Below are 23,838 nucleotides of genomic sequence, written 5' to 3'. Positions count from 1 at the left end.
GGGGCCTTGCATCCCAGCACGGCTCTGTGTGCAGATAAATGATGGCATTGTTAGCAACAGAACACTTCTCACAATTCCAACTTTCCCATTTCTATGTTAAGATTGCTCAGGGAAGAAAAAATATATATATCTGGGAGCCAGTCCAATATGGATTCATCCCAGGCTAACTTTGCTGAGCTATAAACATCAGGTTAAGAGACACTCTTTGGCCACAACAACCCCAAGCAGAGCTACAGGCTGGGGACAGAGTGGCTGGAGAGCAGACAGGAAGAAAGGGACCTGGGGGTACTGGTAGATAGTAGCTGAACAGGAGCCAGCAGTGTGCCCAGGTGGCCAAGAGAGCCAATGGCATCCTGGCCTGCATCAGGAACAGTGTGGCCAGTAGGACGAGGGAGGTTATTCTGCCCCTGTACTCAGCACTGGTCAGGCCACACCTTGAGTGCTGTGTCCAGTTCTGGGCTCCTCAATTCAAAAGAGATGTTGAGGTGCTGGAACACGTCCAGAGAAGGGCAACAAGGCTGGTGAAGGGCCTGGAGCACAAACCCTATGAGGAGAGGTTAAGGGAGCTGGGGTTGTTTAGCCTAGAGAAGAGGAGGCTCAGGGCTGACCTCATTGCTGCCTACAGCTACCTGAAGGGAGGTTGTAGCCAGGTGGGGGGTGGTCTCTTCTGCCAGACAACCAGCAGTAGAACAAGGGGACACAGTCTCAAGTTGTGCCAGGGGAAGTATAAGCTGGATGTTAGGAGGAAGTTCCTACCAGAGAGAGTGATTGGCATTGGAATGGGCTGTCCAGGGAGGTGCTGGAGGCACCGTCCCTGGAGGTGTTCAAGAAAAGCCTGAATGAAGCACTTAGTGCCATGGTCTGGTTGACTGGATGGGGCTGGGTGCTAGGCTGGACTGGATGATCTTGGAGGTCTCTTCCAACCTGCTTGATTCTATGATTCTCTTCAAATCTAGTCTGCAGCTGTATTAAGGCAGAAGAGTTTCCAGGTAGTCACCGAATTTTAGGAGCATGTGGATGTGTAGAGAGAGGTCTGTGAGGGGGGAAGGGAAGAGGAACCACCTATGACTTCTCTCTTATTCCCTGTTTACCTCTCCCCTCTGCTGCTGTACACAGGAGCTGAGTACTGCCCATCACTTTAATCACCCAGAGGCTCACAGCTGCCTGTCACTGCCAGATTGGACAGAATTTTCCAACACAGATCCCATCTTTTCGGGATGCACAGTCTGCTGCTCTTGCGTAAACACCTTATATTGCCTTTTCTGTAGGCACCACTGCAAGGTAATGCAATCAAGTATAAATCTAGGGATTATCCATCACACAGAAGGCAAAAATACCCTTCATCTAAACCCTCTGTCACATGAATTAATTGGGACCTGAGCATCTCAGATGGATCTCAGGTCTGGCAAGGACAAATAAACCTCCTTGGATCAAACTCCACACTAGGGAGTAGCAGAAAGGCCACCTTCTCTAAACCTTATTCCCTTAAAATGAAGAGCAAGTGCCAGAAACCCAAATATTTGTTGAATTTGTATGTAACAGACATCTCACTCTCACAACTCTGCAAACCCTCATTCTCCTCAGTTTTACACACCTTTCACCCTTCAGAAAGTCACAAGAGTTCATCCTCAGAAGAGAGGAACCTGCACAGAAGCACAGATTTCTCATCAAGGTGCAAAAGAGGAGAGCACAGAGCAAAAGCAAGAGCTGAGGAAGAAGCAACACCAAGGTAATGATGGGGGCTGTTCCTATGGCATTCCTCTCTCACATGCCCAGCTAGGGAGCTTAGAAACACCCCCATCTTGAAGAGCAATCCATCTAAACGCACTGAGGCACTCACACCCCCAGCAAAGGATCTTGAGACTTGCCCAAAGCCACCAAGAAGCCCATAGCAAGGTGAGGACATCATCTGGTGCTGGAGCAAGCCTTGGTCCCCGGGGATTCAAGAACCTGTCATAGCGGGGGGAGGGGGGGGAGATCTGCAGAGCAACTCCGTCCTCCGTGCAGCCCGAGTCACCCCCACCTTGCCATCCCCAAACCTCACTCCCTGCAGCTCCGCGGGAGGGCTGGGCGGAGAGGAGGAGGAGGAGGAGGCGGCGGCCGGCCTCGCCTCGCCTCCCCCTTCTCTCTCGCCGGGTTTCCTTGCAGCATTTCCATGCTAGAGGTCTCCACCGAGCTGCAGAGAGAGGATCTGCCGGGCTGCGCCGGGCCCTCTTCCTTCCTTTGTGCATCCCCCAGCCCTGTGCAAGCCGTGCTCCCCCCCCGCCACGTCCCCGCTTCATTCCCCACGGAGACTCCTCTGGTCTCGGAGGCAGGAGGAAGAGGCCCTCCCTAGGCAGGCAGAGCCGGGGCAGCAGCGAGGAGCCGGGTGCCACGTCGTGCCACCCGCCCCCAGCTTCCCTGCCGGGGCACCGAGGCCGCATCCCTGCCCGCATCCCCGCAACCAGCCCCGCTCCGCGTTCTCGGCGGCGCGGGGTCCCCGCCGGCGGATGCTCCGCGTCTCCCCGAGCCGCTGGTGCTAAATGCTGAGCGCCGACAGGATGGAGGAGTTTCAGAGCGAGGAAGAGGAGCCCTGGTACGATCAGCAGGACCTGGAGCAGGGTAAGGATGGGAAGCACCTCACAGGCTGCCAGGGATGGCGGAGCGGGAGGATGCGGGGAGACAAGAAAAGGGGGCAAATCATGGGTACGGCAGGGAGGGATATCTGCCCTCAAGACTCACATTGGCTTGGCAAAGGCAGTGCCTCGTCCTGCACTGGCACCTCTGTGGAAATCTTAGCTCCACTGCTCCAAACCATTCTTCTGGCTGTGGAAAGTTGAAACCCAAGGGATAGAGGCAAGGAAGCCAAATCTGTCCTGAGCACCAGGAGGGCAAAAAAATAAACGTGTGTTATACCCCCAAGGAAGCTGGTCCCCCAGAAAACTTGCTGCAGACAGAATCAAACAGGGGTAGTTATGACAGTGCTTCCACCTCAGAGCACTCACAGGCATAGAGTTTGCAGGCACACCAGTTTGAAATTAATACAGCAAAAATTATGTGTTGCAGAGCTGACGATGCTGAAAGCTTCTCTCAAAAAGCTTTTGCTATCCAAGCCCCAAATTCAAAGGGAATCTTCAGCTTTTAAGTCACCTAATTACTTCTGGAGATTTTTGCCATCAGCTATGAAAGCAGGAGAGAGAAACAAAAAACAAGGCCAAGTTCCAAAAAGTGGAAAAGAGCCTTACTAGAGGATAAACGTTTTCTTGTGCAGTTTGAGTTAACTGTCCCTACTTTTGTGCTGGTAACAGGACAGTCAGTGGCTGTGGGTGTTTGGGGCTTTTAATTTTTTTTTTTTTTTTGCTTATCTTAATATATTGAGTCAACATGCAGTAAGTAAATAATGGGCAGAAGTCCCATTTCAGGCCGGTGGCGCAGGAATGAGCTGAACTGATTTGTCAATCCATAGGTAAAAATCATTCCCTCCTAAATCCTCACCCCTCTGGCACGGTGCACTATAGATAGGTAGGGTGCAGCCAGAGATCTGCTTCAGCCAGCTGACTGTCAGCAGGAGCCCAGAGGCTGCAGTGCCTCTGCCCACCATCACTCCAGGACGTTATGTCATGATTTGAAGTTTACACAACTTCAGCTGCAGGGCAGAAGCCCAGCAAGGAATGATAACCAACCCCCCACACACACACATACACACACCAGGGATTGTTGCAGCTGTTTTTTACCCCAAATTTCTCAGTATCAATAGCAGGATACTGGGCTTGGAAACACAACGTTCAAAGTAAGGCAGGGCAGAGCACGGGGAGGGAGCTGTCAGCTGAATAAACAGTGCAGCCTTTGAACGTTCAGAAATCCACATTGCTGGGTGACGTCTTCTCATGGCTCATGTCTTCCCATGGCTCACAAGGGGCCTGGGCACTGGGCCAGGGGCAGGATGCAGTCTGAGGAACAGCAGAGCTACAGATGACTATAGGGAGTGTTGAACAATGTGGGACCCATTGATTTTTCAGCCCAATGCTGTCCCTGGTGTCAGGTTCATGAGTCAGCACTGACACGGTACAACTGGCTCACAACAATAAAACCACCTTCCCACTGCAGGCCAGGTTCCCAGCTCGGTCCCAGCAGTATAAACACAGAACAACCACCTCCAGATAATGAATTGATGCTGGGGACAGACTCCACCTTTCAGCACATAGAGGACTGGAGGAAAACACAGACCCAGCACAAAGCCCAGCTGTGGGGTTTGCAGCCTCCTGTATGAATGGAGGCTGCACAGGCTTGCACAAACTGAGGAAGAGAGATGGAGAAGGCTTTAACTAAAATCAGCCAACTGGAAAGGTCCTACAGGATAATTACAAGCATAATTAATTCACATGGTGCACAAAGCATCACGAAGGACAGCGCTAGACTTTGTCCACGGACACTGTGCCATTGCAATACAGCCCTAGCAGCCTCCAGAGGTCTTTGGTGACAGCACAGCCATGAAGCTGTTGGTTTGGAGATTGGGGGTTGGGGGGGTGGAAGCACAGAGCAAGACGCCCAGCGCAGCACGGTGACGAGGCGGTAGCGGGCTGGCATTACCGAGAGGATCGGCATGCCAGCAGCCCAGGGTCACACAGAAACCCACGCCTGGCAGCAGTGCCAGCAAGGCAGAGGACAAAAGCACAGGCTCAAAGACTGCTCCTTAGGAGCTGAGGGGTGGGAGAAACAACAAAAAAAAAACCCACAACACCCAAGCTTGGAGAGCAAAGAAGGTTCTTCTGTGAACCAGTTGGTTGCTGGGTCTTTATCGTCATTTCACAGCATCATCAAATATTTATTACATTTACATCCAAAACTGTTTGCTAAGCAACAGATGGCTTAACTGGGAGCTCTCTGATGATTACAATAATTAACCATTTTAGCACCACAGAGGAAACCATGCCTCCAGCTCCACTCTGAGCACCTGTTACTTTCTTCCCCACCCTTTGCAGAGTTTTGTCTTGCTGAAGTAACTCATTTTTTCCAAGAAAATAAACCCAAATGGCTCTGTTTGCCCCCGAAATGCCCACAACTGACTGCATCCACCACCTCTCTTAGAGGCAGCGAGATCTGGTCCCCAGTCTTCAGGCTTTCCTAGCCTGATTGAAATGAAGCTGGTGCCTTTCAGATTGCTTTACTTGTTTCTTAGCAAGCTGTAAACCTGCATGGTTCAAGGCATTGCACCAAGACACCTTAGCACATCGAAGCAGAGACTCAGATCTCAGCCAGTACTTAGCAGTGACATGGAAACAGTAGTGATGTCCTCTGAGGTGTTTCATTCTTATGATGCTCCCTTTAGGAAGGCTTTCTGCTCTGAGGAAAGGTGTAAAAATGGAGCTCCTTACTGCCAGGATTTTTAAGCCCGAGTAGATGTCAGTGCTGCTTTGGTTAAGCCATAGCCTCACCTTCTGTGGGCTGGAGAATCTGTGTCTCTAGGCCTTAAGACCAGAATACAGTGATGGTGAACTTTCATCTAGCTGTTGAGAACCAATGGTGTGGGTACAGTTGCATAGTACCCTGTGCAGAGGGTGTACATGCAGCCAGACCCCAAGAAAATGAATAAGCTAAGATAAGAGAGTCTGAGCTGGCAATGAGTGGGGACACCTTTTCATCAGAAGCATTTGTGTTCATAAGGGCTGCTTGCCAACTCAGTCACATCTGGATCCAAACAGAGCAGAGACCAGCCCCTGCAGCTATCTCTGCCACCACTTCCAGCCTTCATCTCCCTCACAGCAGTCTCTTAAGACAACTCCTCCTCACTATCACCCCACTGCATTCCCTCATCTTCCCAGCCTCCCTATATCCCTGCCAGCATTCAGGTCTAAGCCAAAGAGCAGAGTACAGCCTGCAAGGAGGGATCTCAAAGGTACCCTTGCAATCTCTGGAGGCTAAATACAGACCAAGTGTTGGGGTGATTCCTCCTGTGTATATAAACCAGCCTCACACTGCTCTGAGTTAGCCAGCAGGACAAGAGGTAGCACAACAACTGGAACATCACCTCCTTGTCACTGTGAGACTGGCAGCCCTCTCCTACAGAAACTTTAGGGCCAAACCATCTGCAATGCAGGCTCGGGAGTTTACAGCTGTAACCTCTAAAGGTCTCCAGATTTAAGGATCTTATTTTAATTCCTCCTCCTCTTGCCAAGCATCTGATTGCTTGCATGCTAAGAAGGAAAATGACACAAGGTGCTGAGCTTGCACCACTCCCATCTCATCCGTGTAAAGACACAGGGTCAGCAGCACTCAGGTGACCATTTCCTGAAGCTGGGGGGAACCCAGGGCATCAGTGCCAGCACCCTCTAGCAGCCATACCTGCCTATTTTCTGCATCACCCAGCCTACATGGGGTGGCCTATAGAGCTGCAAGCCCTATCAGCTTTCCCAAAGGACTCATTGCCCACAGGAGCAGATGGTACCCAAAATTCTGTTCCATATGATGCAGTCACCCTGGCAGAGCAGCTCAGGACAAGCCACGCAGCTTTCCTGTCCTGCAGGAAGGCAGCACTCAACGCACTGTCCTTCCTCCGCAGCAGCAAGCCAGAAGGATGGAGTTTTGCCTGCAGCAGCTGAGCCACTTACTTATTCAGCAGTGCAGTACAGCAGGTAGCTTAGGGAAGTGGAAAGTTTTCAGTGACTAATTGCTGAGCTGCTTGGGAATGGCAAGAGGGACTAGAAATCCCAGGAGACAAGGCAATCAGATGACAGCTAAGTTAGTCTGAGGACAGGACGAGAGCCTCCAAATCTGGGGAGGGAAAATGAAAGGACTGTGTGTATATAAGTATGTAGATGTGTTTTCCTGTTATGTAAAGACAGCAAGAATAAGGGGTATAAGAAAGCCCCACACAGCAACTCCCAGGATCTCTCTCCTGGTCTCTCACAGAAGCTCCTGTTGAACCCCAGGCACATAATTCCAGCTGTGGGAGGGAACAGAATTAGAGAAACTGCTGGAAAGGGGAAAGAAGAGGGAAAAAAAGTAAACTGGAGTTTCCTAGATCTCCCATCCTGAAACAATCAGCTGACAGTGGCATTTCTCCTTGGCAAGGCCGTGCACAAAGGATTTGTGGTCCAAGTCCTGAAGGATATTCCCCCCACAGCAGCCCTAAGCCCAAGGGACTGGGGGCCAAAGCAGCAGCCACTAACACCCTGCATGCAGGGGCTCTCTCTCCACCCCAGCATTTTCCAACTCTCTTTCTTCCCTCCTGTACCAGCCAGCACTGGCTGGTGACAGGGTGGCTGTACTGACTCAGTGTGACAGTCAGAAGTCACTTCAAGCTGTGACAGCACCAGGGTCCAATCCTTCTCCTGCTGAAAACAGTGCCAGTGCTCAAGCCAGCACATGGCTTGCTTAGTTCCACACACATTCCCACCTCCTCAGCTTTCCCAGAGCAGCACAGTGCTATACTCTCACCTCACCCAGCTAACAGAATCATTGAACTGTGGAGGTTGGAAGAGATCTTTGAGATCATCAAGTCCAACTTCTCACCTAGAGCTCACAGTCTCACCACTACTGTTAAGCCACTACCACTAAACCACATCCCTCAGCACCATATAGATCCCCACACTTTTTAGATCCCTCCAGGCATGATGACTCCACCACCTCCCAGGGCAGGCTGTTCCAGTGCTTGAGAACTCCTTCTGTGAAGACATTTTTCCTAATATCTAATCTCAACCTCCCCTGACACAACTTGAGGCTGTTTCCTCTTGTCACTTGTTGCATGTGAGAGGATACTGAGCCCCAAATCACTACAACCTCCTTTCAGGTAGTTGTAGAGGGCAATTAGGTTCCCCTCAGCCTCCTCTTCTAAAGGCTAGACAGCCCAAATTCCCTCAGCTGTTCCTTGTACAACATGTTCAAGGCCCTTCACCAGCTTAGTACATAGATCTGTGCTCACACCAAACACACCATGAGGACTCCCAATGATTCTACTCGACCTGCTCAAAACCACATGCATGGGCCAAGGAACTAGGAAAATATCTCCAGTATAAAATACCCTGGAGGGATGATTCCAAATGTTACACAACTGCTGCTGCTCTGCTGTTCCTTGCACAGCTGGGAATTTTAAACTGATTTTGTGTTAGAGTTTATTCTTTGGGCTTTTTTTCCCCCCCACATGTATTTGGCAAACAGTTGTAAACCTTCTCTTTAAAATGCAATAGTTCCTGTAATGGTTTAAACAGCCTCACTCTCTGCAGCCTGCTGCAAAGTCACTCGGGTTTATGCTGTGTGCAGCTGCCCTGGCATTGCTCACTTAATTTGTCTCCTCCCTGAAGAATTCAGTCCTTTGAGTCTGTAGTATGCAGGTCCATGCTGACCTCTTCCAATTAGGCAGCTGCAGTAACAGCAGTTGGAGCTGGGACATCATCTTGCTGTCCTCTGCATTTTCTTGGCTTGCAAGGAAGTATTGAGTCCTGGGAAGGTGCACTGGGCTGGGAGGTGGTGGATGAGCACTGGTCTCTGCTGGAGCAGGCAAAGCAAGGAGCTGCACACCACACACCCCCAGGCATCAGAGCAGCTTCAGGGACACTGGTGATGGAGTCGTGAAAGAGGCATTGCCCTACACCCTGCTCAGAACTAGTAATGGACATAAATAACACCACCTGGAGAGCACATCAGGTATTTCATCATCCCCTTTCCTATCAAGCTCAGACTGGAAAGCTACAGTGCTGTGTTCTTTCATAACTTCACAAATGGCACTGATCACTCAGTTGAGGCCAGCACCTCCTTCCGCAAGGGCAGCATCTCCAGCCAGCGCCAATGGCAAGGTCCGAGGCAGCTGGGCTGTGTGTGCACCTGGAGAAATGTCAGAGTATTTCCCAACAGTGGAAATGAAGGGAGCAGCAGTGGGGCAGCAGCTTGCAAGGTGATACTTTCCTTCAAAGCCAAGCAGATGAGCTGCTAGAGAAGAGGTGGGCTGAGGTTTGGTGTTGTTGCAGAGAGTCAGGCTGTTTTCTGCAGTCAGCTGTCCCACATGGCTGGGGAAGATGATTTTCTCTTTATCTACACACCTCTGGCACAGGAGAGGTAGCAGACAGCAGTAACCAGGAACTGTAGTGCTGGTGGTGGTCTTGAGGGCTGCTGTAGCAGTTGTTCTGGAACTTAGTTGTCCCTCAAGAGACCAAATTACTCAGGATTGGTGACCCTATATTCCTCAAGAGACCAATCCACTCAGGATTGGTGACCCTATATTCCTCAAGAGACCAATCCACTCAGGATTGGTGACCCTATATTCCTCAAGAGACCAATCCACTCAGGATTGGTGACCCTATATTCCTCAAGAGACCAATCCACTCAGGATTGGTGACCCTATACTCCTCAAGAGACCAATCCACTCAGGATTGGTGACCCTATATTCCTCAAGAGACCAATCCACTCAGGATTGGTGACCCTATACTCCTCAAGAGACCAATCCACTCAGGATTGGTGACCCTATACTCCTCAAGAGACCAATCCACTCAGGATTGGTGACCCTATACTCCTCAAGAGACCAATCCACTCAGGATTGGTGACCCTATATTCCTCAAGAGACCAATCCACTCAGGATTGGTGACCCTATATTCCTCAAGAGACCAATCCACTCAGGATTGGTGACCCTATCTGCCTCCTCTCCAGCAAGAGGGCAGAAAGGGTGGATGCTTTGGCTGGTAACGACTCAGAGCAGGAGGAAATCTTATGCAAGCACAAGCAGGGCTGGAGAGCTGACATGGTTATGGCAGCCCATTGCTGTGGGCAGCCTTCCTGCCACATGAGCACTCTGACCTGTCCTTCACAGGTCACCTTTGCTTGGGGCTCCACACGTGCACGGCACTGTGGTGCAACAGCAGAGGACATGCCCAGTCTCCCTGGTGGTCATCCTCTTTGTCCATCCTGGGTTAGCCACAACCTCCTGTCCCCAGAACACAGTGAGGAGATGAGATTGCCACATGGCAGCCACCCACATGTCTGTGTCTTTAGCTTTAAAAGAGTAAAAGCCTCTATTCATGGTTCCCTGCATCCTAACATAATTAATTAGTTGGAGCTTTGCTGCCCAGAGGAGGAGCGCACGCAGGAAAGCACTGCCTGCCTTTCTCCCTCCTCTTTTCCTTGCTGCTTCTCCCCAATAGCTTCACTTGTATATAATCATTTAGGACTCTTTCTGATCCAGGTGCACTATCAGAGTCTCCAAGACACCAGTTACCAAGCTCTTTGATACCATTTTAGCCTACAAGGTAAACACAGGCACTGAGGCTGTTTAGGTAAGAGAGCAGCAGGGGAAGAGGCAGATGGGGCCTCAGCCATGATCTAATAACATGCTCCATGTTATCATGCTCTAACAACTTGGCAAAAGGCACATCTATTGCTGTGGGCACGGGGATGGGAACGCTGTGGATGTGTTTGTATAGGCACATACAGCTTAGAAGCATCCTGGGTTCTCAAACAGTAATGTGTATGAGAGGCTTTGGGGCACAGAATGGTAAGAAGGCAGAAAGAAAAGGCAAGTACCAAATAAATCAAAACAGCCTGATGAGCTTCTGAGAAAAATAATCACCATAAAAGAGCTGATAGAAAGGAAATACTGAGCAGAACTGGGAAACACAGCAGGGAGCAGCAGGGGATGCAAAGACTGGAGGGCTTCCCAAGCCCTTGTTGGGGTTTTCTGCTCTTTGGTGGTGCCTCTTTTGCTCGGGGGACTAGAGAAAGCCCTAAGGGAATTGTTCTCATTGCACTGTGCTGGCCTCAACCCCTTGCAAACCACTTCTCTTTGCCACCAACTGAGCTCCCTTCCCTACCAGAGAAAGCTGAAGGCAGCCCAAGGGTATGTAAGAGATTACATAAGAGAAAGAAAGGGGAGAGGAATGGAAGAAAAAAGCAAGCAGGAAATCCAGCAAATCTTATTAGGCCAACAGAAATGTCCGTGTGACCAACAGCAGCTCAGGCCAGCTAGAGCCACAGTTTGAAGCAAGGAGGGGATGAAGGTGGAGATGGCTGAGGAGAGGATGAAGGCAGAGATGGCTGTGCTGCTGTGTGCTTCACACACCTCTTTTGCCTGCTCCCACCCAGCCCTGCCAGATGCAGCTTAGAATCATAGAACCATAGAACTGCTGATGTTTTTGACTGTTGACTTTTGAGATCAAGTCCAACCACTCACCTAGAGCTCACAGTCCCACCACTACTGCTAAGCCACTGCCACCAAACCACATCCACACATTTTTTAAATACCTCCAGGGATGGTGACCTCACTACTTCCCTGGGCAGCCTGTTCCAATGCCTGATAGCCCCTTCCACAAAGAAATATTTCCTAATGTCCAACCTGGCACAACTTCAGACCATTTCCTCTTGTCCTGTCACTGCTGCACTGGACTGCTCTGCAAAGCAAACCCTGTCTTTGTGGTACACCAAGCTACAGCAGAATGGGAGGACTCAGGAGTGGAGAGCTGAAGTGGGTTAAGTGTAAAAGGAAGAGAGAATCCACACCTCAGCAGGGACTCTTCACAGAGAGAGGGATTTGCCATTGGAATGGGCTGCCCAGGAAGGTGGTGGAGTCGCTGTCCCTGGAGGTGTTCCAGAAAAGCCTGGATGAGGCACTTAGTGCCATGGTCTGCTTGACTGGATAGGGCTGGGTGCTAGGTTGGACTGGATGAGCTTGGAGGTCTCTTCCAACCTGGCTGATTCTATGATTCTGTGACACTGGTGGATCTGAGAGCTCTGCCCAGCCATGGGAACCAGGATCACCTGTGGAATGGGCATGTTGAAAAAGCTTTCCCAGGTTGGTTGGGAGATGCTGTCAGATGGCTCTTGCTTCTCTGCGCTCCACTACATTCCACCTCAAAGGCTTATACAAGCAGAGTGCCTCCATCACTTGCCACGGAGCAGCAGCAAGTGATACACAAAAGCTGATCTTCATTGTGATAACCCCAGACAGCACAATCCTTTGCAACTAGGAGGAAAAATAAATGAGCAGCAAGTACACCCTACCCTGGGGTAAACCAGCAAAGCATCATTTATTTAGATTTTGAAGGAATAATTGCACCTACCCTTGACTCTAAGTACCCATGTGTAATGGAGCAGGCAGCAAATGCAATTAAATTCAACGTCAACAGCATTAAACATCAGTTCTTAACTCTCAGCCTATCCCATCCATCAGCTAACAAGCACCCTGAACTTCCTCCAGAGACCTCCAGAGCAGAGATCTGCTGGCTGTTCCTCCCTGCTCTTTAGCAGGTGAATTCCCCATCTGCAGCAGGAGAGGGGCAGCCCTTCCTACAGCCTCAGCCCAAATCCATCAGCAAAGGACAAGTAATTCCTTAATAGGTGCTTAGCTGGAAAGAACCTGGAAAAACATGCTCCATAAATCCCTGCTTTTTAGCTCTGTGGGCCAAAGAACTACTAACACCCCCTGCAAGCCTGCCTGTCTTACAGGATGGAGACAGGGTTGAGTTATTTAAAGGTGAGGAGCAAAAGCTCAACATCCCTCATCTGCACTCAGAGTGCCTGAACACAAGAATCTCTCAGTGCAAGAACAACAATGAGGGAAAGCCCAAAGCAGCTGCTCCAGGTAGTAACTTCCTCCAGAAAGCCATCAACTGCCAGATACCATTGTGCCAAGAGCAAACACAACCTCCCCTGCCCAGCACCAAAGCCACAACCAAGAGACACTGAGGGGAGAAAGCAAGGACTTGTAGCTGAGGCAAAGGCTGCTCTGCCCAAACAGATGCAAGGCAGAGCTGGAAAGGCAGAAACAGCTCCGTGCCCTCTTTGTGCCTTATCTGAGAAGCATTCGGCCCCATGGCAGCATCCTGCAGCACCACCTGCCTGTGCCAGCACTGCCATGGGATGCTGCAATGGGGAAATATCCTGCAGGTTGTTCATCAGCATCTTTCAGTCAGACACAACCTGCTGCTGCTGGATCAGGAGGTTTTTCAGGTTTGCCAGCAGAATCATTGCTGGGCTGATGATGACCTCTGCAGCTTCCGGATGGCCACCTCCTGGGTGCACTGCCCAGACACCCTCTTCTGCAACGAGTGCTGCTTGGATTCAACTCCTGCTCCCTTCCCACCATATGGTCTCTCTTCTCTTCCCCCCTCCCCTTGCTCAGCCACCATTCCCATGGAAGTTTGCAGGGAAATGCAGCCTCCCTCCTTCCCTCTGCTTTACTCCATAGGCACAGCTCTTTGTTTGGGCACATGAGGGGTCTCCTTGGCTGTTGTTAATTAGAAGAGTCACATCAACTCTCCTGGTGCCAAGAGCCAGAAGCCCCCAGGCTGGTGCTGCCCAGGACAGTTTGCATCCACAGTCCTCTCCCAAAGATTTGGAAACACCAAGGCTCCTCCAATTTTCAAGCTGGACGTTGGCTATTTCCCAACGTGCCTTCAGCATAAGCAGGTTGCAGAGGGGTCAAGCTGCACAGCAGCTCCCCACTTCATTTCTCTTTCTGCACTGAGAGGGGAGGGGGGAAGGGAGGCATCAGCATATCTGCTAAATTAGGGCAAGTCGAACAGCAGTGGCTGGCTGATCTGATAACAGAGAAGCAAAGAGGAATACAAAAAGATGGGGGGGATACTAAAGTGCTATGCAGAGAGACTCCCCAGGCTCCTAAATAGTTCTTCCACACACACACCCCATAGAGCTCACTGAAATTTCACATTCAGCCTCAGGTTGCCAAGGTCTCCAAGGAGAGAAGCTGTGTGCTCCCCCAGCTCATACAGAGCCACAATTAGAGGGACTGGTCTAAAGAAGACATTAAAGCACGTCAATGCAGCATCTCCTTCCTCCCCACGGTCCCACAGCCTGGGGGAGACCAACAGGTGGGGAAGAGGCTTGGGGTGAGACAGGATTATCAGGGATGCTTTGGCTGGCAGGCAGGCAGGCAGAGTGAGTGTGTGACCATGGCTGAGGCAGTTAAAAAGATGCTACAAGAATCAATTCGCCTGCGTACTTCAAGCCTGGAGTCTCCCAGGCCCTTACACTCAAAATGGAAACAAAGAATCAATTTCCTCCTCGGAGCTCGGCTCCCTTCTTTCTTCTTTCCCACTCGTCCCCAAACGCTGCCCATTTCCCCCATTAAATTATTGCTGACAGAGCCCTTTAAATTACAATGCAGGATCTTGCACTGCCTAATCCACTTAACTCAACCCCAGCTGATTAAATTGGATGCCATATGGTGGGAGAGCACTGTTGTAATCCACAGGGATGGTGACACACTCAACTCATTACCTGGAGCCCAGCACAGAGCCCACTCGCCACACACCTCTGTGCTGGGGCCCAGCTTGCTGCCAGGGATGTGATTTGCAAGACATTGGTCTCCAGCAACCACCCCAGCTCTGGCAAAGTGACTGTGGCATTAAATACAACCCCAAGCAGCTTAAAAGGCACAAATTGTCCTCTACCTCTTCTGGCATCTGGCTGTTCTCCCTACCCAGCTGGTGTAGCAAACACTCTGTCTCCCAAGGGCACTGTGGAAGCTGGGGATATTTGGTGCTTGGGGAAAGAAAAGAGGAGAGGAAAAAAAAAAAACCCAGATGGAGAAGGTCTGTCCATGGGGAAATGTGCCATATCTGGATTGCACTGGTAGCTGTGATCACAGCCCCAGGAGCAGGTCACTGTGCAATGATGAGGATTATAATTAAAAAGGTCATAGCCTAGAATAACACCCTGCAGTGCAGGCCACAGCTGGGGACCACATTCCCATGGTGAAGGGGAGATCTGAGGACACACTGAACAGCTGTTGTGGCTGGGCCACATCTGGGGAGCCAGCCCTCCAGCAGCACTTAGAGCCACAGGGCAAGGAGCATGGCCATACCCACCGTAACAGCCTGCCAGCAAGTCCCACAGTGCAGCATTATCCATCAGGAAAGCCCCATCCCAACAACTGGCAGCACCAACAGCTCTTCTCCCAGCATGGATTCGTGTCCACGAGGTCAGTGTGAGCCTTGTTTTGTCACGTGCCATTAGAAGTGTGAGAGACCAGTGGTTTTCTCGGGCTCAGAACGCCCTCAGAGTCTTGCTTCACCTTCTTCATGGCTTAGTGAGCAGGTATCCCTCTTTCCCAACCAGCTGCATAGCCAAACTAAGCACTGGAATAAATGCAAATTTGCTCTGAGCCCCAGCAGAGCCTTTGCAAAACACATCATTAGCTGCAGACTAGAGAGGAGGGTTACAACAGCCTGAGAAATGCCAGGGCAGGAGAACCAGGTGCCCTCACACACTGCAGCATTGCCACTCAGTTGCCCAAAGCTGCATGATAACCATCCCACAAAGAGCAATAACACACACCCAGGATCTGATTTCTTACCTTTTTGAAAGGTTAAGGTCAAACATTCAGTCTGCCACTGCAAGAAGCAGGAACTCACCCCTAAAAGCAGCAGGAAAAGCAGGAAACAAATTGATTATGGGAGGTCAGGCTTTAAGAAGACAATCAACTTCTGTGAAAGCAAAGGGCTGCTCACAGAGCCACCTGTGTCATCACAAATCCCTAAACAGCACCACCTGAGGTGCTCAAGCTTTGGCTAATAGAGGACTCACAGGGCTGTGCTGAAGCTTTGGCCAGCACAGGGCTTGCAGGGTCCTGTTTTTTCTTCTTTACTCGGGAGGCAGCAAACCATTCTCACTGACAACATGTCCTCCCCCCTGCATTTTTCCTGAAGTCAAACTATTTCAGTAGCTTCCTAAAGGCATTTAGAGGTGCCACACACAGCAGCTTGCCTTCACCCTGGAGCTGCCCCAAGGAAAGAGCCTCAGACCCAGCTGACACAGCTCTGCCAGGGTGGGAGGTGCAGGAGGTACCCCCAGCCCCCTGGGACCACACATGGTTTTATTCCTGATGTCAGTCTGCTAGCGGGTGATGGATGGATGCTGACAGGCAAGGCCAGGCACTCCCCTCGTTAAGGATAATAACATAATTTACAGAGCACCCCCAAGGCCCTGTGGGGTTTTACCAACCCTTGCTCTCGTTCTGATGGATACTGAGCTCCTCTCAGCCCCACAGGTCTTGGTGATAAGGAATGGAGGTGTTGAGCATCTGCCACAACGAGGCAGATTGAAGCCTGATCCTGGCTGTGCAGCCTAGCGCAGAAGGGTTGTGCAGCCACCCAGGCATCAGATCCCTGTTGCATGGTGCAGATGTCCTGAGCTCAGCCTCCCCACATTCCTGCAGCCCAGCAAGACAGAAGAGGCCAGATCCTCTATATCCCATAAGCCTGCATCCATGTCAAATCCTGCCAGTAAAACCAGCACCATGCAAAATGTGCCACTGTATTTGGTGTGGGGGCATCTGCACCCATTGCATCCACCCACAAGATGTAGCAGCTTTGTCCCATCTGCTTTTCAGACTTGCATTTGGCTGCAGAGCTGGGGAAGACTCTGCTGGAGCGTAACAAAGAGCTGGAGGACTCCCTGCAGCAGATGTATGCCACCAACGAGGAGCAAGTGCAGGAAATTGAGGTAGGGACACAGTCAGGCCAGGGGTGGGGACAGGAGCTGCTCAGCCACCTCTGTCACCCCTGCCCAAGGGGGTTGTGGAGTCTCCCTCTCTGGTGACATTCATAACCCGCTTGCATGCATCCCTGTGTGATCTGGTCTAGGTGATCCTGCTCTGGCAGGGGAGTTGGACTGGATAAGCTTTTGAGGTCCCTTCCAGCCCTTGACATTCTGTGATTCTAAGAGTGGTGATGGGGAAGGACATTTCCATCAATGCCAATTACTCAGGTGTCAGAAGGGAAGGAATGTGCCATGGGGCATGGGAGTTAAAGTATCTCCTGAATGTGCCTGAAGTGGGATGGATGGAGGTCTGGTCAAACATTCCCAGTCCTGGAGAGGGTCCCTGTCTGCCCACTAATTAGTATTTTCCCTCTTGTCACATCCCCACCTCCCACTCAGAAGTGCGTGCCAGATTTTGGCGCCAGGCTGCATCTAGGTCACGTTTGGCCTTTCTCTGCCCATCCACCAACCTTCACAGTCATTTCCTTTTCCTCTGCTGCAGCTTTCCCTCAACTCCAGTTATTCATAATCACATTTGTTCCCAGCTGGCCCCTCAGCACCCCTGAAACACAGCCCCCTTTGTTAGAGGCATAAAATAGCTCTTTCTCCAAGAGCTTCAATCCAAACCACTGCTTCAAGCATCCTTTGGGGTCAGGGCAGTTATTTCTAAGAGCCTCCAGAACTGATCCTAGAGGCTTAAACCTGCTGTGTTGGGAGGATTTTCATCCACTGGAAAACTTCTAAGGATCTGTGAATTAAAAAAGATTGGAACCCTCCTGATTTAAAAGGACAGAGGGCAGAGGAGGGCTGTGAGTTCCAAGGAGCAGCAAGTGATGGCTGCAGGGATCTGACAGTTGATGTCTGAGGAAACTGGTGGATGGATTTAGTTATCCCCAGCAGCCCTTCAGGAGTGCATCTACTGTAGGATTTGGGAGGTGAGCTGAGCGAGCTCTTGGGTAGATGCCCCTCTCCCAGGATAAAATCTTGTAATGCCAGACTGACAGAAAGGGCTCTTTGAACAGGCAGAAACTGCCAGAAACCTCCTCACATTTCACATGCTCAGGGGTTTCGCCTGAACTCCCCAGGAAATGCAGCTTCTGCAATTGATCCATCAGACAATCCAATAACCAACTGGTAAAGGGTCTCAGTCCCAGGAATATCAGCTTTCTTTGGGTACTGAGGATGAAAAAGTAGCTGAATAGAGAGAGAACAAGGTTAGTGCCCTTCACAGAGGGCAGGGGAAGTTCAATCACATTTTAGACGCAAAACTCTTTACAGGGGGATGAATATTTCAATGATGGAAGAGACTTCAGCAAGGCAGAGGATAAATCAGCCACAAAATGCATTATCAGAGGAAGCAAAGGCTGTAGGAATTTCTTCCTATGAAGCAACCTGGATTTTGGATGTGGAGTGTTTCTGGTTTGCTTTTTCTTGCAGTACCTGACCAAGCAACTAGAGATGTTGCGGCAGATGAACGAACAGCATGCAAAAGTCTATGAGCAGCTGGACCTGACAGCACGGGACCTGGAGCTAGCTAACCAGAAGCTGGTGCTGGAAAGCAAGACATCCCAACAGAAGATACAGTGGTACAGCCTCCCCTCCTCCCACTGCAGCAATGCTGCACCCGAGACCTCACCCTTGCCCAGCCCCAAAGCGCAGCCTGTCCCTGCTCCTTGAGCCGCTCTCTTATCAGTCAGGTTTTGCAGCTACTCACAACATAAGCCCATGGCACTGATGCTGGTCAGCAGAGGTCGGGCATAGCACAGACACCCCTGGGATGAGGGCTGGATAGAGGAGTATCTGATCTGCCAGGAGAGAGACATAGCAGCCCCTCCTCGGATGCATTTCCTTGAAGAAGAGGCCCATAACCGTATCAGGGAGGTCCCCAGCACATAACCCGGCAGAAACACCAGCCACAGATCCAGCTCCTGTGGAGTTCTGATTAGTCCCTGCTGAAACACCAGTTTATCAATGATATTCCTGTCCTCAAACAAGCCCACGATCAAGGTCACCCCTGGAAACTACAGACTAAGCCATGTCCTTGCCATGCAGCATCTTTTTGCAAACAACTGTGCAGGGAGGGAGTTTCAGGGCAGAGAGGGTCACAAACTGCATTCACAGCCAGAACAAAATGAAATCTCTGCCCAGTCTCTTGGGCTTTATCTCTACAAGATAAAGGAGAGGGAGAGAGTAAACAGCTTGCCTGTTTGCTTCTAGTGCAGAGGTGTTCCAGCATAGTGCCTATGCCCCAGAAGGGACTGTTTTACCCAACTGATTTGAGGACAGGGGGTCTCAAGTTAATGCAATCCCTTGCTGCTGCTTCAATCACCCCCAGCCTTTTCTACAAGCCCCCACTCAACAGCAACCATGCAGAGAAAGACCAACCACTGGCATGAAAACTAAGCACTATCATGCTCCCAGGGTAAGAAACATCTGGACATAGCACTTGGGGACATGGTTTAATGGCCATGGTGGTGTTAGGCTGATGGTTGGATTCAATGATCTTAGAGGTCTGTTCCAACTGAAACAATTCCGTGGTTCTGTGGTCTAGAAAATGGGAGCACCTCCCACAGACTGGCCTTCTCTATAGGGTAAAAACGCCTTTCAAGGCCCCATAGCACCTGACTCCTCTCATCCATGCTCCCTCCTCTCTGCAGCTTGACAGAGACGATCGAAGGGCTGCAGAACCAAGTGGAGGAGCTGCAGAAGCAGGTGGAGGAAATGAGGAGCTTGGAGCAGCTCCGCATTCGGCGGGAGAAGAGGGAGCGGCGACGAACCATCCACACCTTCCCCTGCCTCAAGGAGCTGTGCTCCAGCCCCAGGTATGGAGCCTCACCCTTAGCAACCCCTCCAAACACCTCCTCACCTCCTCTGACCAGGGGCTGTGGGGGTTAGCACAAACCCCCACATACACCTCCACAGAGATCTAGGCTCTGCAGCAGAGCCTGAGACTCAGTGCTGGAGGTAAAGAGAGGACCTCACTCTCTCCTACCTGCTCACCTAACCAGGTGGCATTAGCAAAGCAGAGCCTTCATCATCCCAGCATCAGTGATGCCTCCAATAAGGAGACAACAAGCTGCTGTTCAGAGGGCTTCCCAGGAGAGTCTGGATGCCTCACACTGGTGCAGGCTGCAGGGGACAGGCATTGCCTGGAGGGGCTGGGGCTGTTGGCAGGGAGCTGTGCAGGAACACAAATCAGGCAGGATGCATTGCCTGGGCTCTAAATGGCTCAAGCCAGCCTCTCACAGCACAGCCTAGCCCATAACATGTCATATGAAGGAGACCCCTACTCCAAGCTGCCTACTCAGCCTCTCTTCCCAAACCAGCACAGTCCATTTTTCCTTTGCAGCTGTCTCCCAGCATGGTACCAGCATCCCTGGCTCACCAAAACCGGTTGAAATAGTGCATTTGGTGCTGTGCAACTGCAGGTCCCCCAAGGAGCACCAGAGACACATCAAGACACACCGCAGGCTGCCAAGTGCTCTACAATCACCTTCAGAACTATTGCACACTTGCTCCTCCTTAAAACTCAGCCACTGTTAATTCAGTGACCTCAGGAGGACATTTCTTGCTCAGCTTTGTCCATAACAGAGGCTTCTTTAAATAGACAAGCAGTCAATAAACTTTGTTACTGAAAGCATCCTCTGCCAGAGGATGCAAACAAAAGACACTTTTACTGCAGCAGCAACAGGGATGTTTATGAGGCCACAACCTAACCCCCAGCCAAATCCACTTAATGTCTCTATGGTTCTTTTCACCCTCCATCCCACTCCCCCCACAGTGCCTCAGGACCTCAGCTCAGCTTGCAGCTCTGCAGTTGCCTCTGAAGGTCAGGCTGCCCTTCAGGAACTTAAAAAGCTGTTCAATAGCCCCCTGCCACTGGTAATGCCTCCCAGGGGAAGCCATGGTGCTTGCTCTTTGCCAGTCTGTCCTGACCAGATAGGCTGCCATGGGCACTTCATCAAGAAGGAGGGAAATGTGGCTACCCAGCAGCAATGGTTGGGAAGGAGGAAGTATTTGTTATCACTTCCCAGGCAGCAAAGAATGAGCAACTCGGTCAGGAGTCTCTGCCTGACTCCCTTGCTGCATAAATCTCTCTCTCTGGAGCACCCCCCAAACATGGAATAGCAGAGTCAGAGCTTCTGGGTTTAGGCTGGGTGAGGTTTGGGGCTCTTGGCTGTGAGTAACTGCTGAACTCCATCAGGAAAAAAACAAAGCCTTCCACTTTCAAGCACTTGAACATTCATGTTTGCTTCACAGCAACATTGGTGGCTTCACCCATTAACCAGATGGGGCCCTTACCTTTTAGGGTTTCATTTCCCTCCCATCTTTCATCACTGCTACCAAATGAGACTACAGATTCCCTGGTCTCTGTGTCCAGAAGAGCCTCAATCCCACTTTGTGGTCTCCTGGCACATGGGAGGAGGCTTCCATGAGCTCAAGTTACCTCCATTCTGGGCATACTTACATGACCATGAGGCACAACGAGTCCCTTCTGAAGTGTCGCTCAGACTCTCTCATAGGTCTTCCTTCTCTTTCAGGTATGAGGACAAGTTCCAGGTCCACAGCTCTTCCACAGAGTTCAACCAGAAGCCACTGGAGAGGGAGAATGAGCGCCTGCAAGCCATGGTGAACTCACTGAGGTCCCAGGTCAACCAGGAGAAGCAGCGGAAGGAGAGGGTTGAGCGAGAGTACAGCTCTGTCATTCAGGAGTACTCGGACCTGGAGCAGCGAGTCTGTGAGATGGAGAACTGCAAACTGCGCATCAAGGAGCTGGAGGCAGAGCTCCTGGAGCTCCAACAGATGAAACAAGTCAAGAAGTACCTGCTCAGCAGAGAGGACAACCTGTCGGAGGCGCTTCTCGAGCCGCTGAACAACGCCCCAGAAGCAGACTATATCGACCTGTCCGAAGAGGAGGGCGGGAAAAGCCAAGGGCCGTCGATGACGCCTTCACCAAACCACCCCGTGCGGAAGAGCTGCAGCGACACGGCCCTCAACGCCATCGTCACCAAGGATGCCGTGAGCCGGCACGAGGGCAACTACACGCTGCACGCCAACAACGTGCGCAAGCGCGGCATGTCCATCCTGCGGGAGGTGGACGAGCAGTACCACGCCCTGCTGGAGAAGTACGAGGAGCTGCTGAGCAAGTGCCGGCAGCACAAGGACAGCGTGCGCCACGCCGGCGTCCAGACCTCCCGGCCCATCTCCCGCGACAGCTCCTTCAGGGACTTCCGGGGAGAGGCCTACGAGCTGGAAGAGCGGAAGAGCATGGAGAAGAGCCTCAGCAAACACGTGGAGGCTGTGGACAAGCGGCTGGAGCAGAGCCAGCCCGAGTACAAGGCTCTGTTCAAGGAGATCTTCTCCCGCATCCAGAAAACAAAAGCAGACATCAACGCCACGAAGGTGAAAAACAAGAGCGGGAAATGAGCCCTGCCTCTCCGCAGCTCCCGCGTCCAACGGCCAAGTCTTCTCCTCAGCCCCAGGAAACTCCACCTGGCCCCACTGCTTTGAAGGTTCGAGAGGTCTACAAGCGAGAAACTGTCACGGAGGCTCGAATCTCCGTTTTCTGTAAGCTTGGGCTCTGGACAAGTCTTTGGGCCAACTGTACATTGTAGTTAGAGGATTTTGGAAACCGTACGACGGATCTCTGCATGAGTTGCTGCCGCTGCCAGACGTCACAACAGCAACAGAAACCACCCCACAGGAAACAGAAGAAAACCAATCACCTCCTCCACCTCCTATTCAGCTTCTCTTCCAGCCCTGATGATCTGCAAGCAAAAGCTTGGATGTCCTCCAGCATCCTGCCCCAGCTGGAGCGCAGTGCTTCAGAGCAGAACAAAAAGCCATCGAGCCTTGAGGAGCTGCTCCAGCACACCAGCCCAACCCTCCTCTTCAGCTTTATGGCTAAGAACCTACGCTTGCGGCCAAGAGACTTCCATCCACACCTTCCCCTCCCCCAAAGGGCAGTATGTTCTTGCTATTTAAGCCATTCTCTTAGCAGTCAGGTTTTTCAGCTCTTTACAATGCAAGCTCATTGCAACTGGAAAAACTTGAAGAGAAACATCAAAAAACTGATTGTTCTGTCTTCATCGTGGTCATGGAGCATCTCAGCCCACACCCTCCAGACTCTGTAGGCAGAGGAGACATCCTCGCTTTAAACATGCCCCACGATAGCGAGCCCAGGTGAAGCACTGTGCCTGGTAGGAACTTGATGACCAGGGCTTGCCCATAAGCTAGACAAGAAGTGCTATTACAGTATCAGAGACACGCTTTCATCTCATGGTCTGGGTACCAGCCCTCTGCACTGTGCTCTTCAAGAGGTTGCCACTGCCCCACTGTAGCAAACTCCTCAAATACAGCTTGTTTGGGCTTGCAGTACTGACTAGCAGTGACCTGCATGCAAGCAAAAGGGCAAAGCATCGCATTCGTGTGGCGCCAGGACCTCTGGCCCTGGCAGTAGCACCAATCACACATTGCCCCACACTTCTGCTCTGAACATCTCCCCAGTCAAGGGGACAGACTTCAGTCCTCTGCTGAAAACAACCCTTCCTGGCTGTGATACTGTCTCCAAAGTTTGTCACCTCTCGTGTTCCTGTTCACTTTGCAGCACTGAAATCGCCTCACTTTTGCTTCCACAGACATGCAAACACACAGCCAAAAGGCCACTGCAGTCTCAGGAATCACCAATTTCCATTTCTCATGAACTAGATGTCGACCTTGTTATGGTCAGACAGGTGTTTTAGGCAGAGAAGAAGCATTTCAGTCCATCTTAGGCAACACCCTGCACATTAAGCCACAGGAAAAAAAACAAATCAAATAAAAATGAAGCAGTTCAGTGTAAGCTACCTATTCTGTACCTGCCTGGAGAAAAATCTAGGCCAGATTTGGATTCTATTTTCACCAGCTCCCATCCCAAAATCAGTAGAGATTTTTGAGATCAATAAATGAGGACGTGTCTTTGGAGGGGGAGGACTGTTAAAAACATAATCATCCTCCAAGTCTAGGGCCTTGATGGTAGAGGAGCTACCTTTCTTTCACTCACCATGGAATTAATGCAAGAGTATCCCCTCAAAAAGACCCTCTCTTGTTAAGCTGAGTACCATGGAGGTAAGTTGGTAGAAGTGCAATGCCCAAACCAGCCCCACTCCAGAGGTCTCCTCCTCATAGCACCTTCCACCAACCCCTCTGCTCTTCCACGCTCCACATTTTCAGGTGCCCTATGGCCTCAGACTCAAGAAGCATTAGGAGTCATAGGCACAACTGTGGCTACCAGCTCTGGAACAGTATGGAGAACCTTCATGCCTTATTTATTTGTAACAGAAAGCAGTTGTCTAAGAAAAGAAAAATAAATAAAACCAAACAACAACAGCAACAGAA

At 51.0% G+C, this 23,838-nt stretch overlaps 1 protein-coding gene and 1 long non-coding RNA gene across 2 annotated transcripts; one reads left to right on the top strand and one right to left on the bottom strand.

The window, feature by feature from the left end:
* Positions 1 to 1,987: 1,987 nt before the first annotated feature.
* Positions 1,988 to 15,754, bottom strand: LOC135179362 (uncharacterized). Its single transcript, XR_010303992.1, has 4 exons — positions 15,508 to 15,754; positions 15,278 to 15,337; positions 2,722 to 2,855; positions 1,988 to 2,591 (listed from the first exon to the last, which is right to left on the bottom strand). It is a non-coding gene; the product is annotated as an uncharacterized LOC135179362 (long non-coding RNA).
* CDR2L (cerebellar degeneration related protein 2 like) lies at positions 2,523 to 23,838 on the top strand. Its single transcript, XM_064151077.1, has 5 exons — positions 2,523 to 2,601; positions 16,313 to 16,425; positions 17,899 to 18,047; positions 19,119 to 19,283; positions 21,003 to 23,838. The coding sequence occupies exons 1-5, from the start codon at positions 2,523 to 2,525 to the stop codon at positions 21,886 to 21,888; spliced, it is 1,392 nt and encodes a 463-aa protein (XP_064007147.1). The 3' UTR covers positions 21,889 to 23,838.

Source organism: Pogoniulus pusillus, chromosome 11 (assembly GCF_015220805.1).
Source record: "Pogoniulus pusillus isolate bPogPus1 chromosome 11, bPogPus1.pri, whole genome shotgun sequence".
Taxonomy (NCBI): Eukaryota; Metazoa; Chordata; class Aves; order Piciformes; family Lybiidae; genus Pogoniulus; species Pogoniulus pusillus.
The sequence above is the reverse complement of the archived record's forward strand: the minus strand, read 5'-3'. Positions and strand labels throughout refer to the sequence as shown.

Excerpts from the sequence above, each read along its gene's own strand:
- CDR2L (XM_064151077.1), top strand. The coding sequence starts at position 2,523 with ATGCTGAGCGCCGACAGGATGGAGGAGTTTCAGAGCGAGGAAGAGGAG. Across the intron at positions 16,426-17,898 it reads AGCAAGTGCAGGAAATTGAG|TACCTGACCAAGCAACTAGA; the intron begins GTAGGGACACAG and ends TTTTTCTTGCAG. Across the intron at positions 18,048-19,118 it reads TCCCAACAGAAGATACAGTG|CTTGACAGAGACGATCGAAG; the intron begins GTACAGCCTCCC and ends TCCTCTCTGCAG.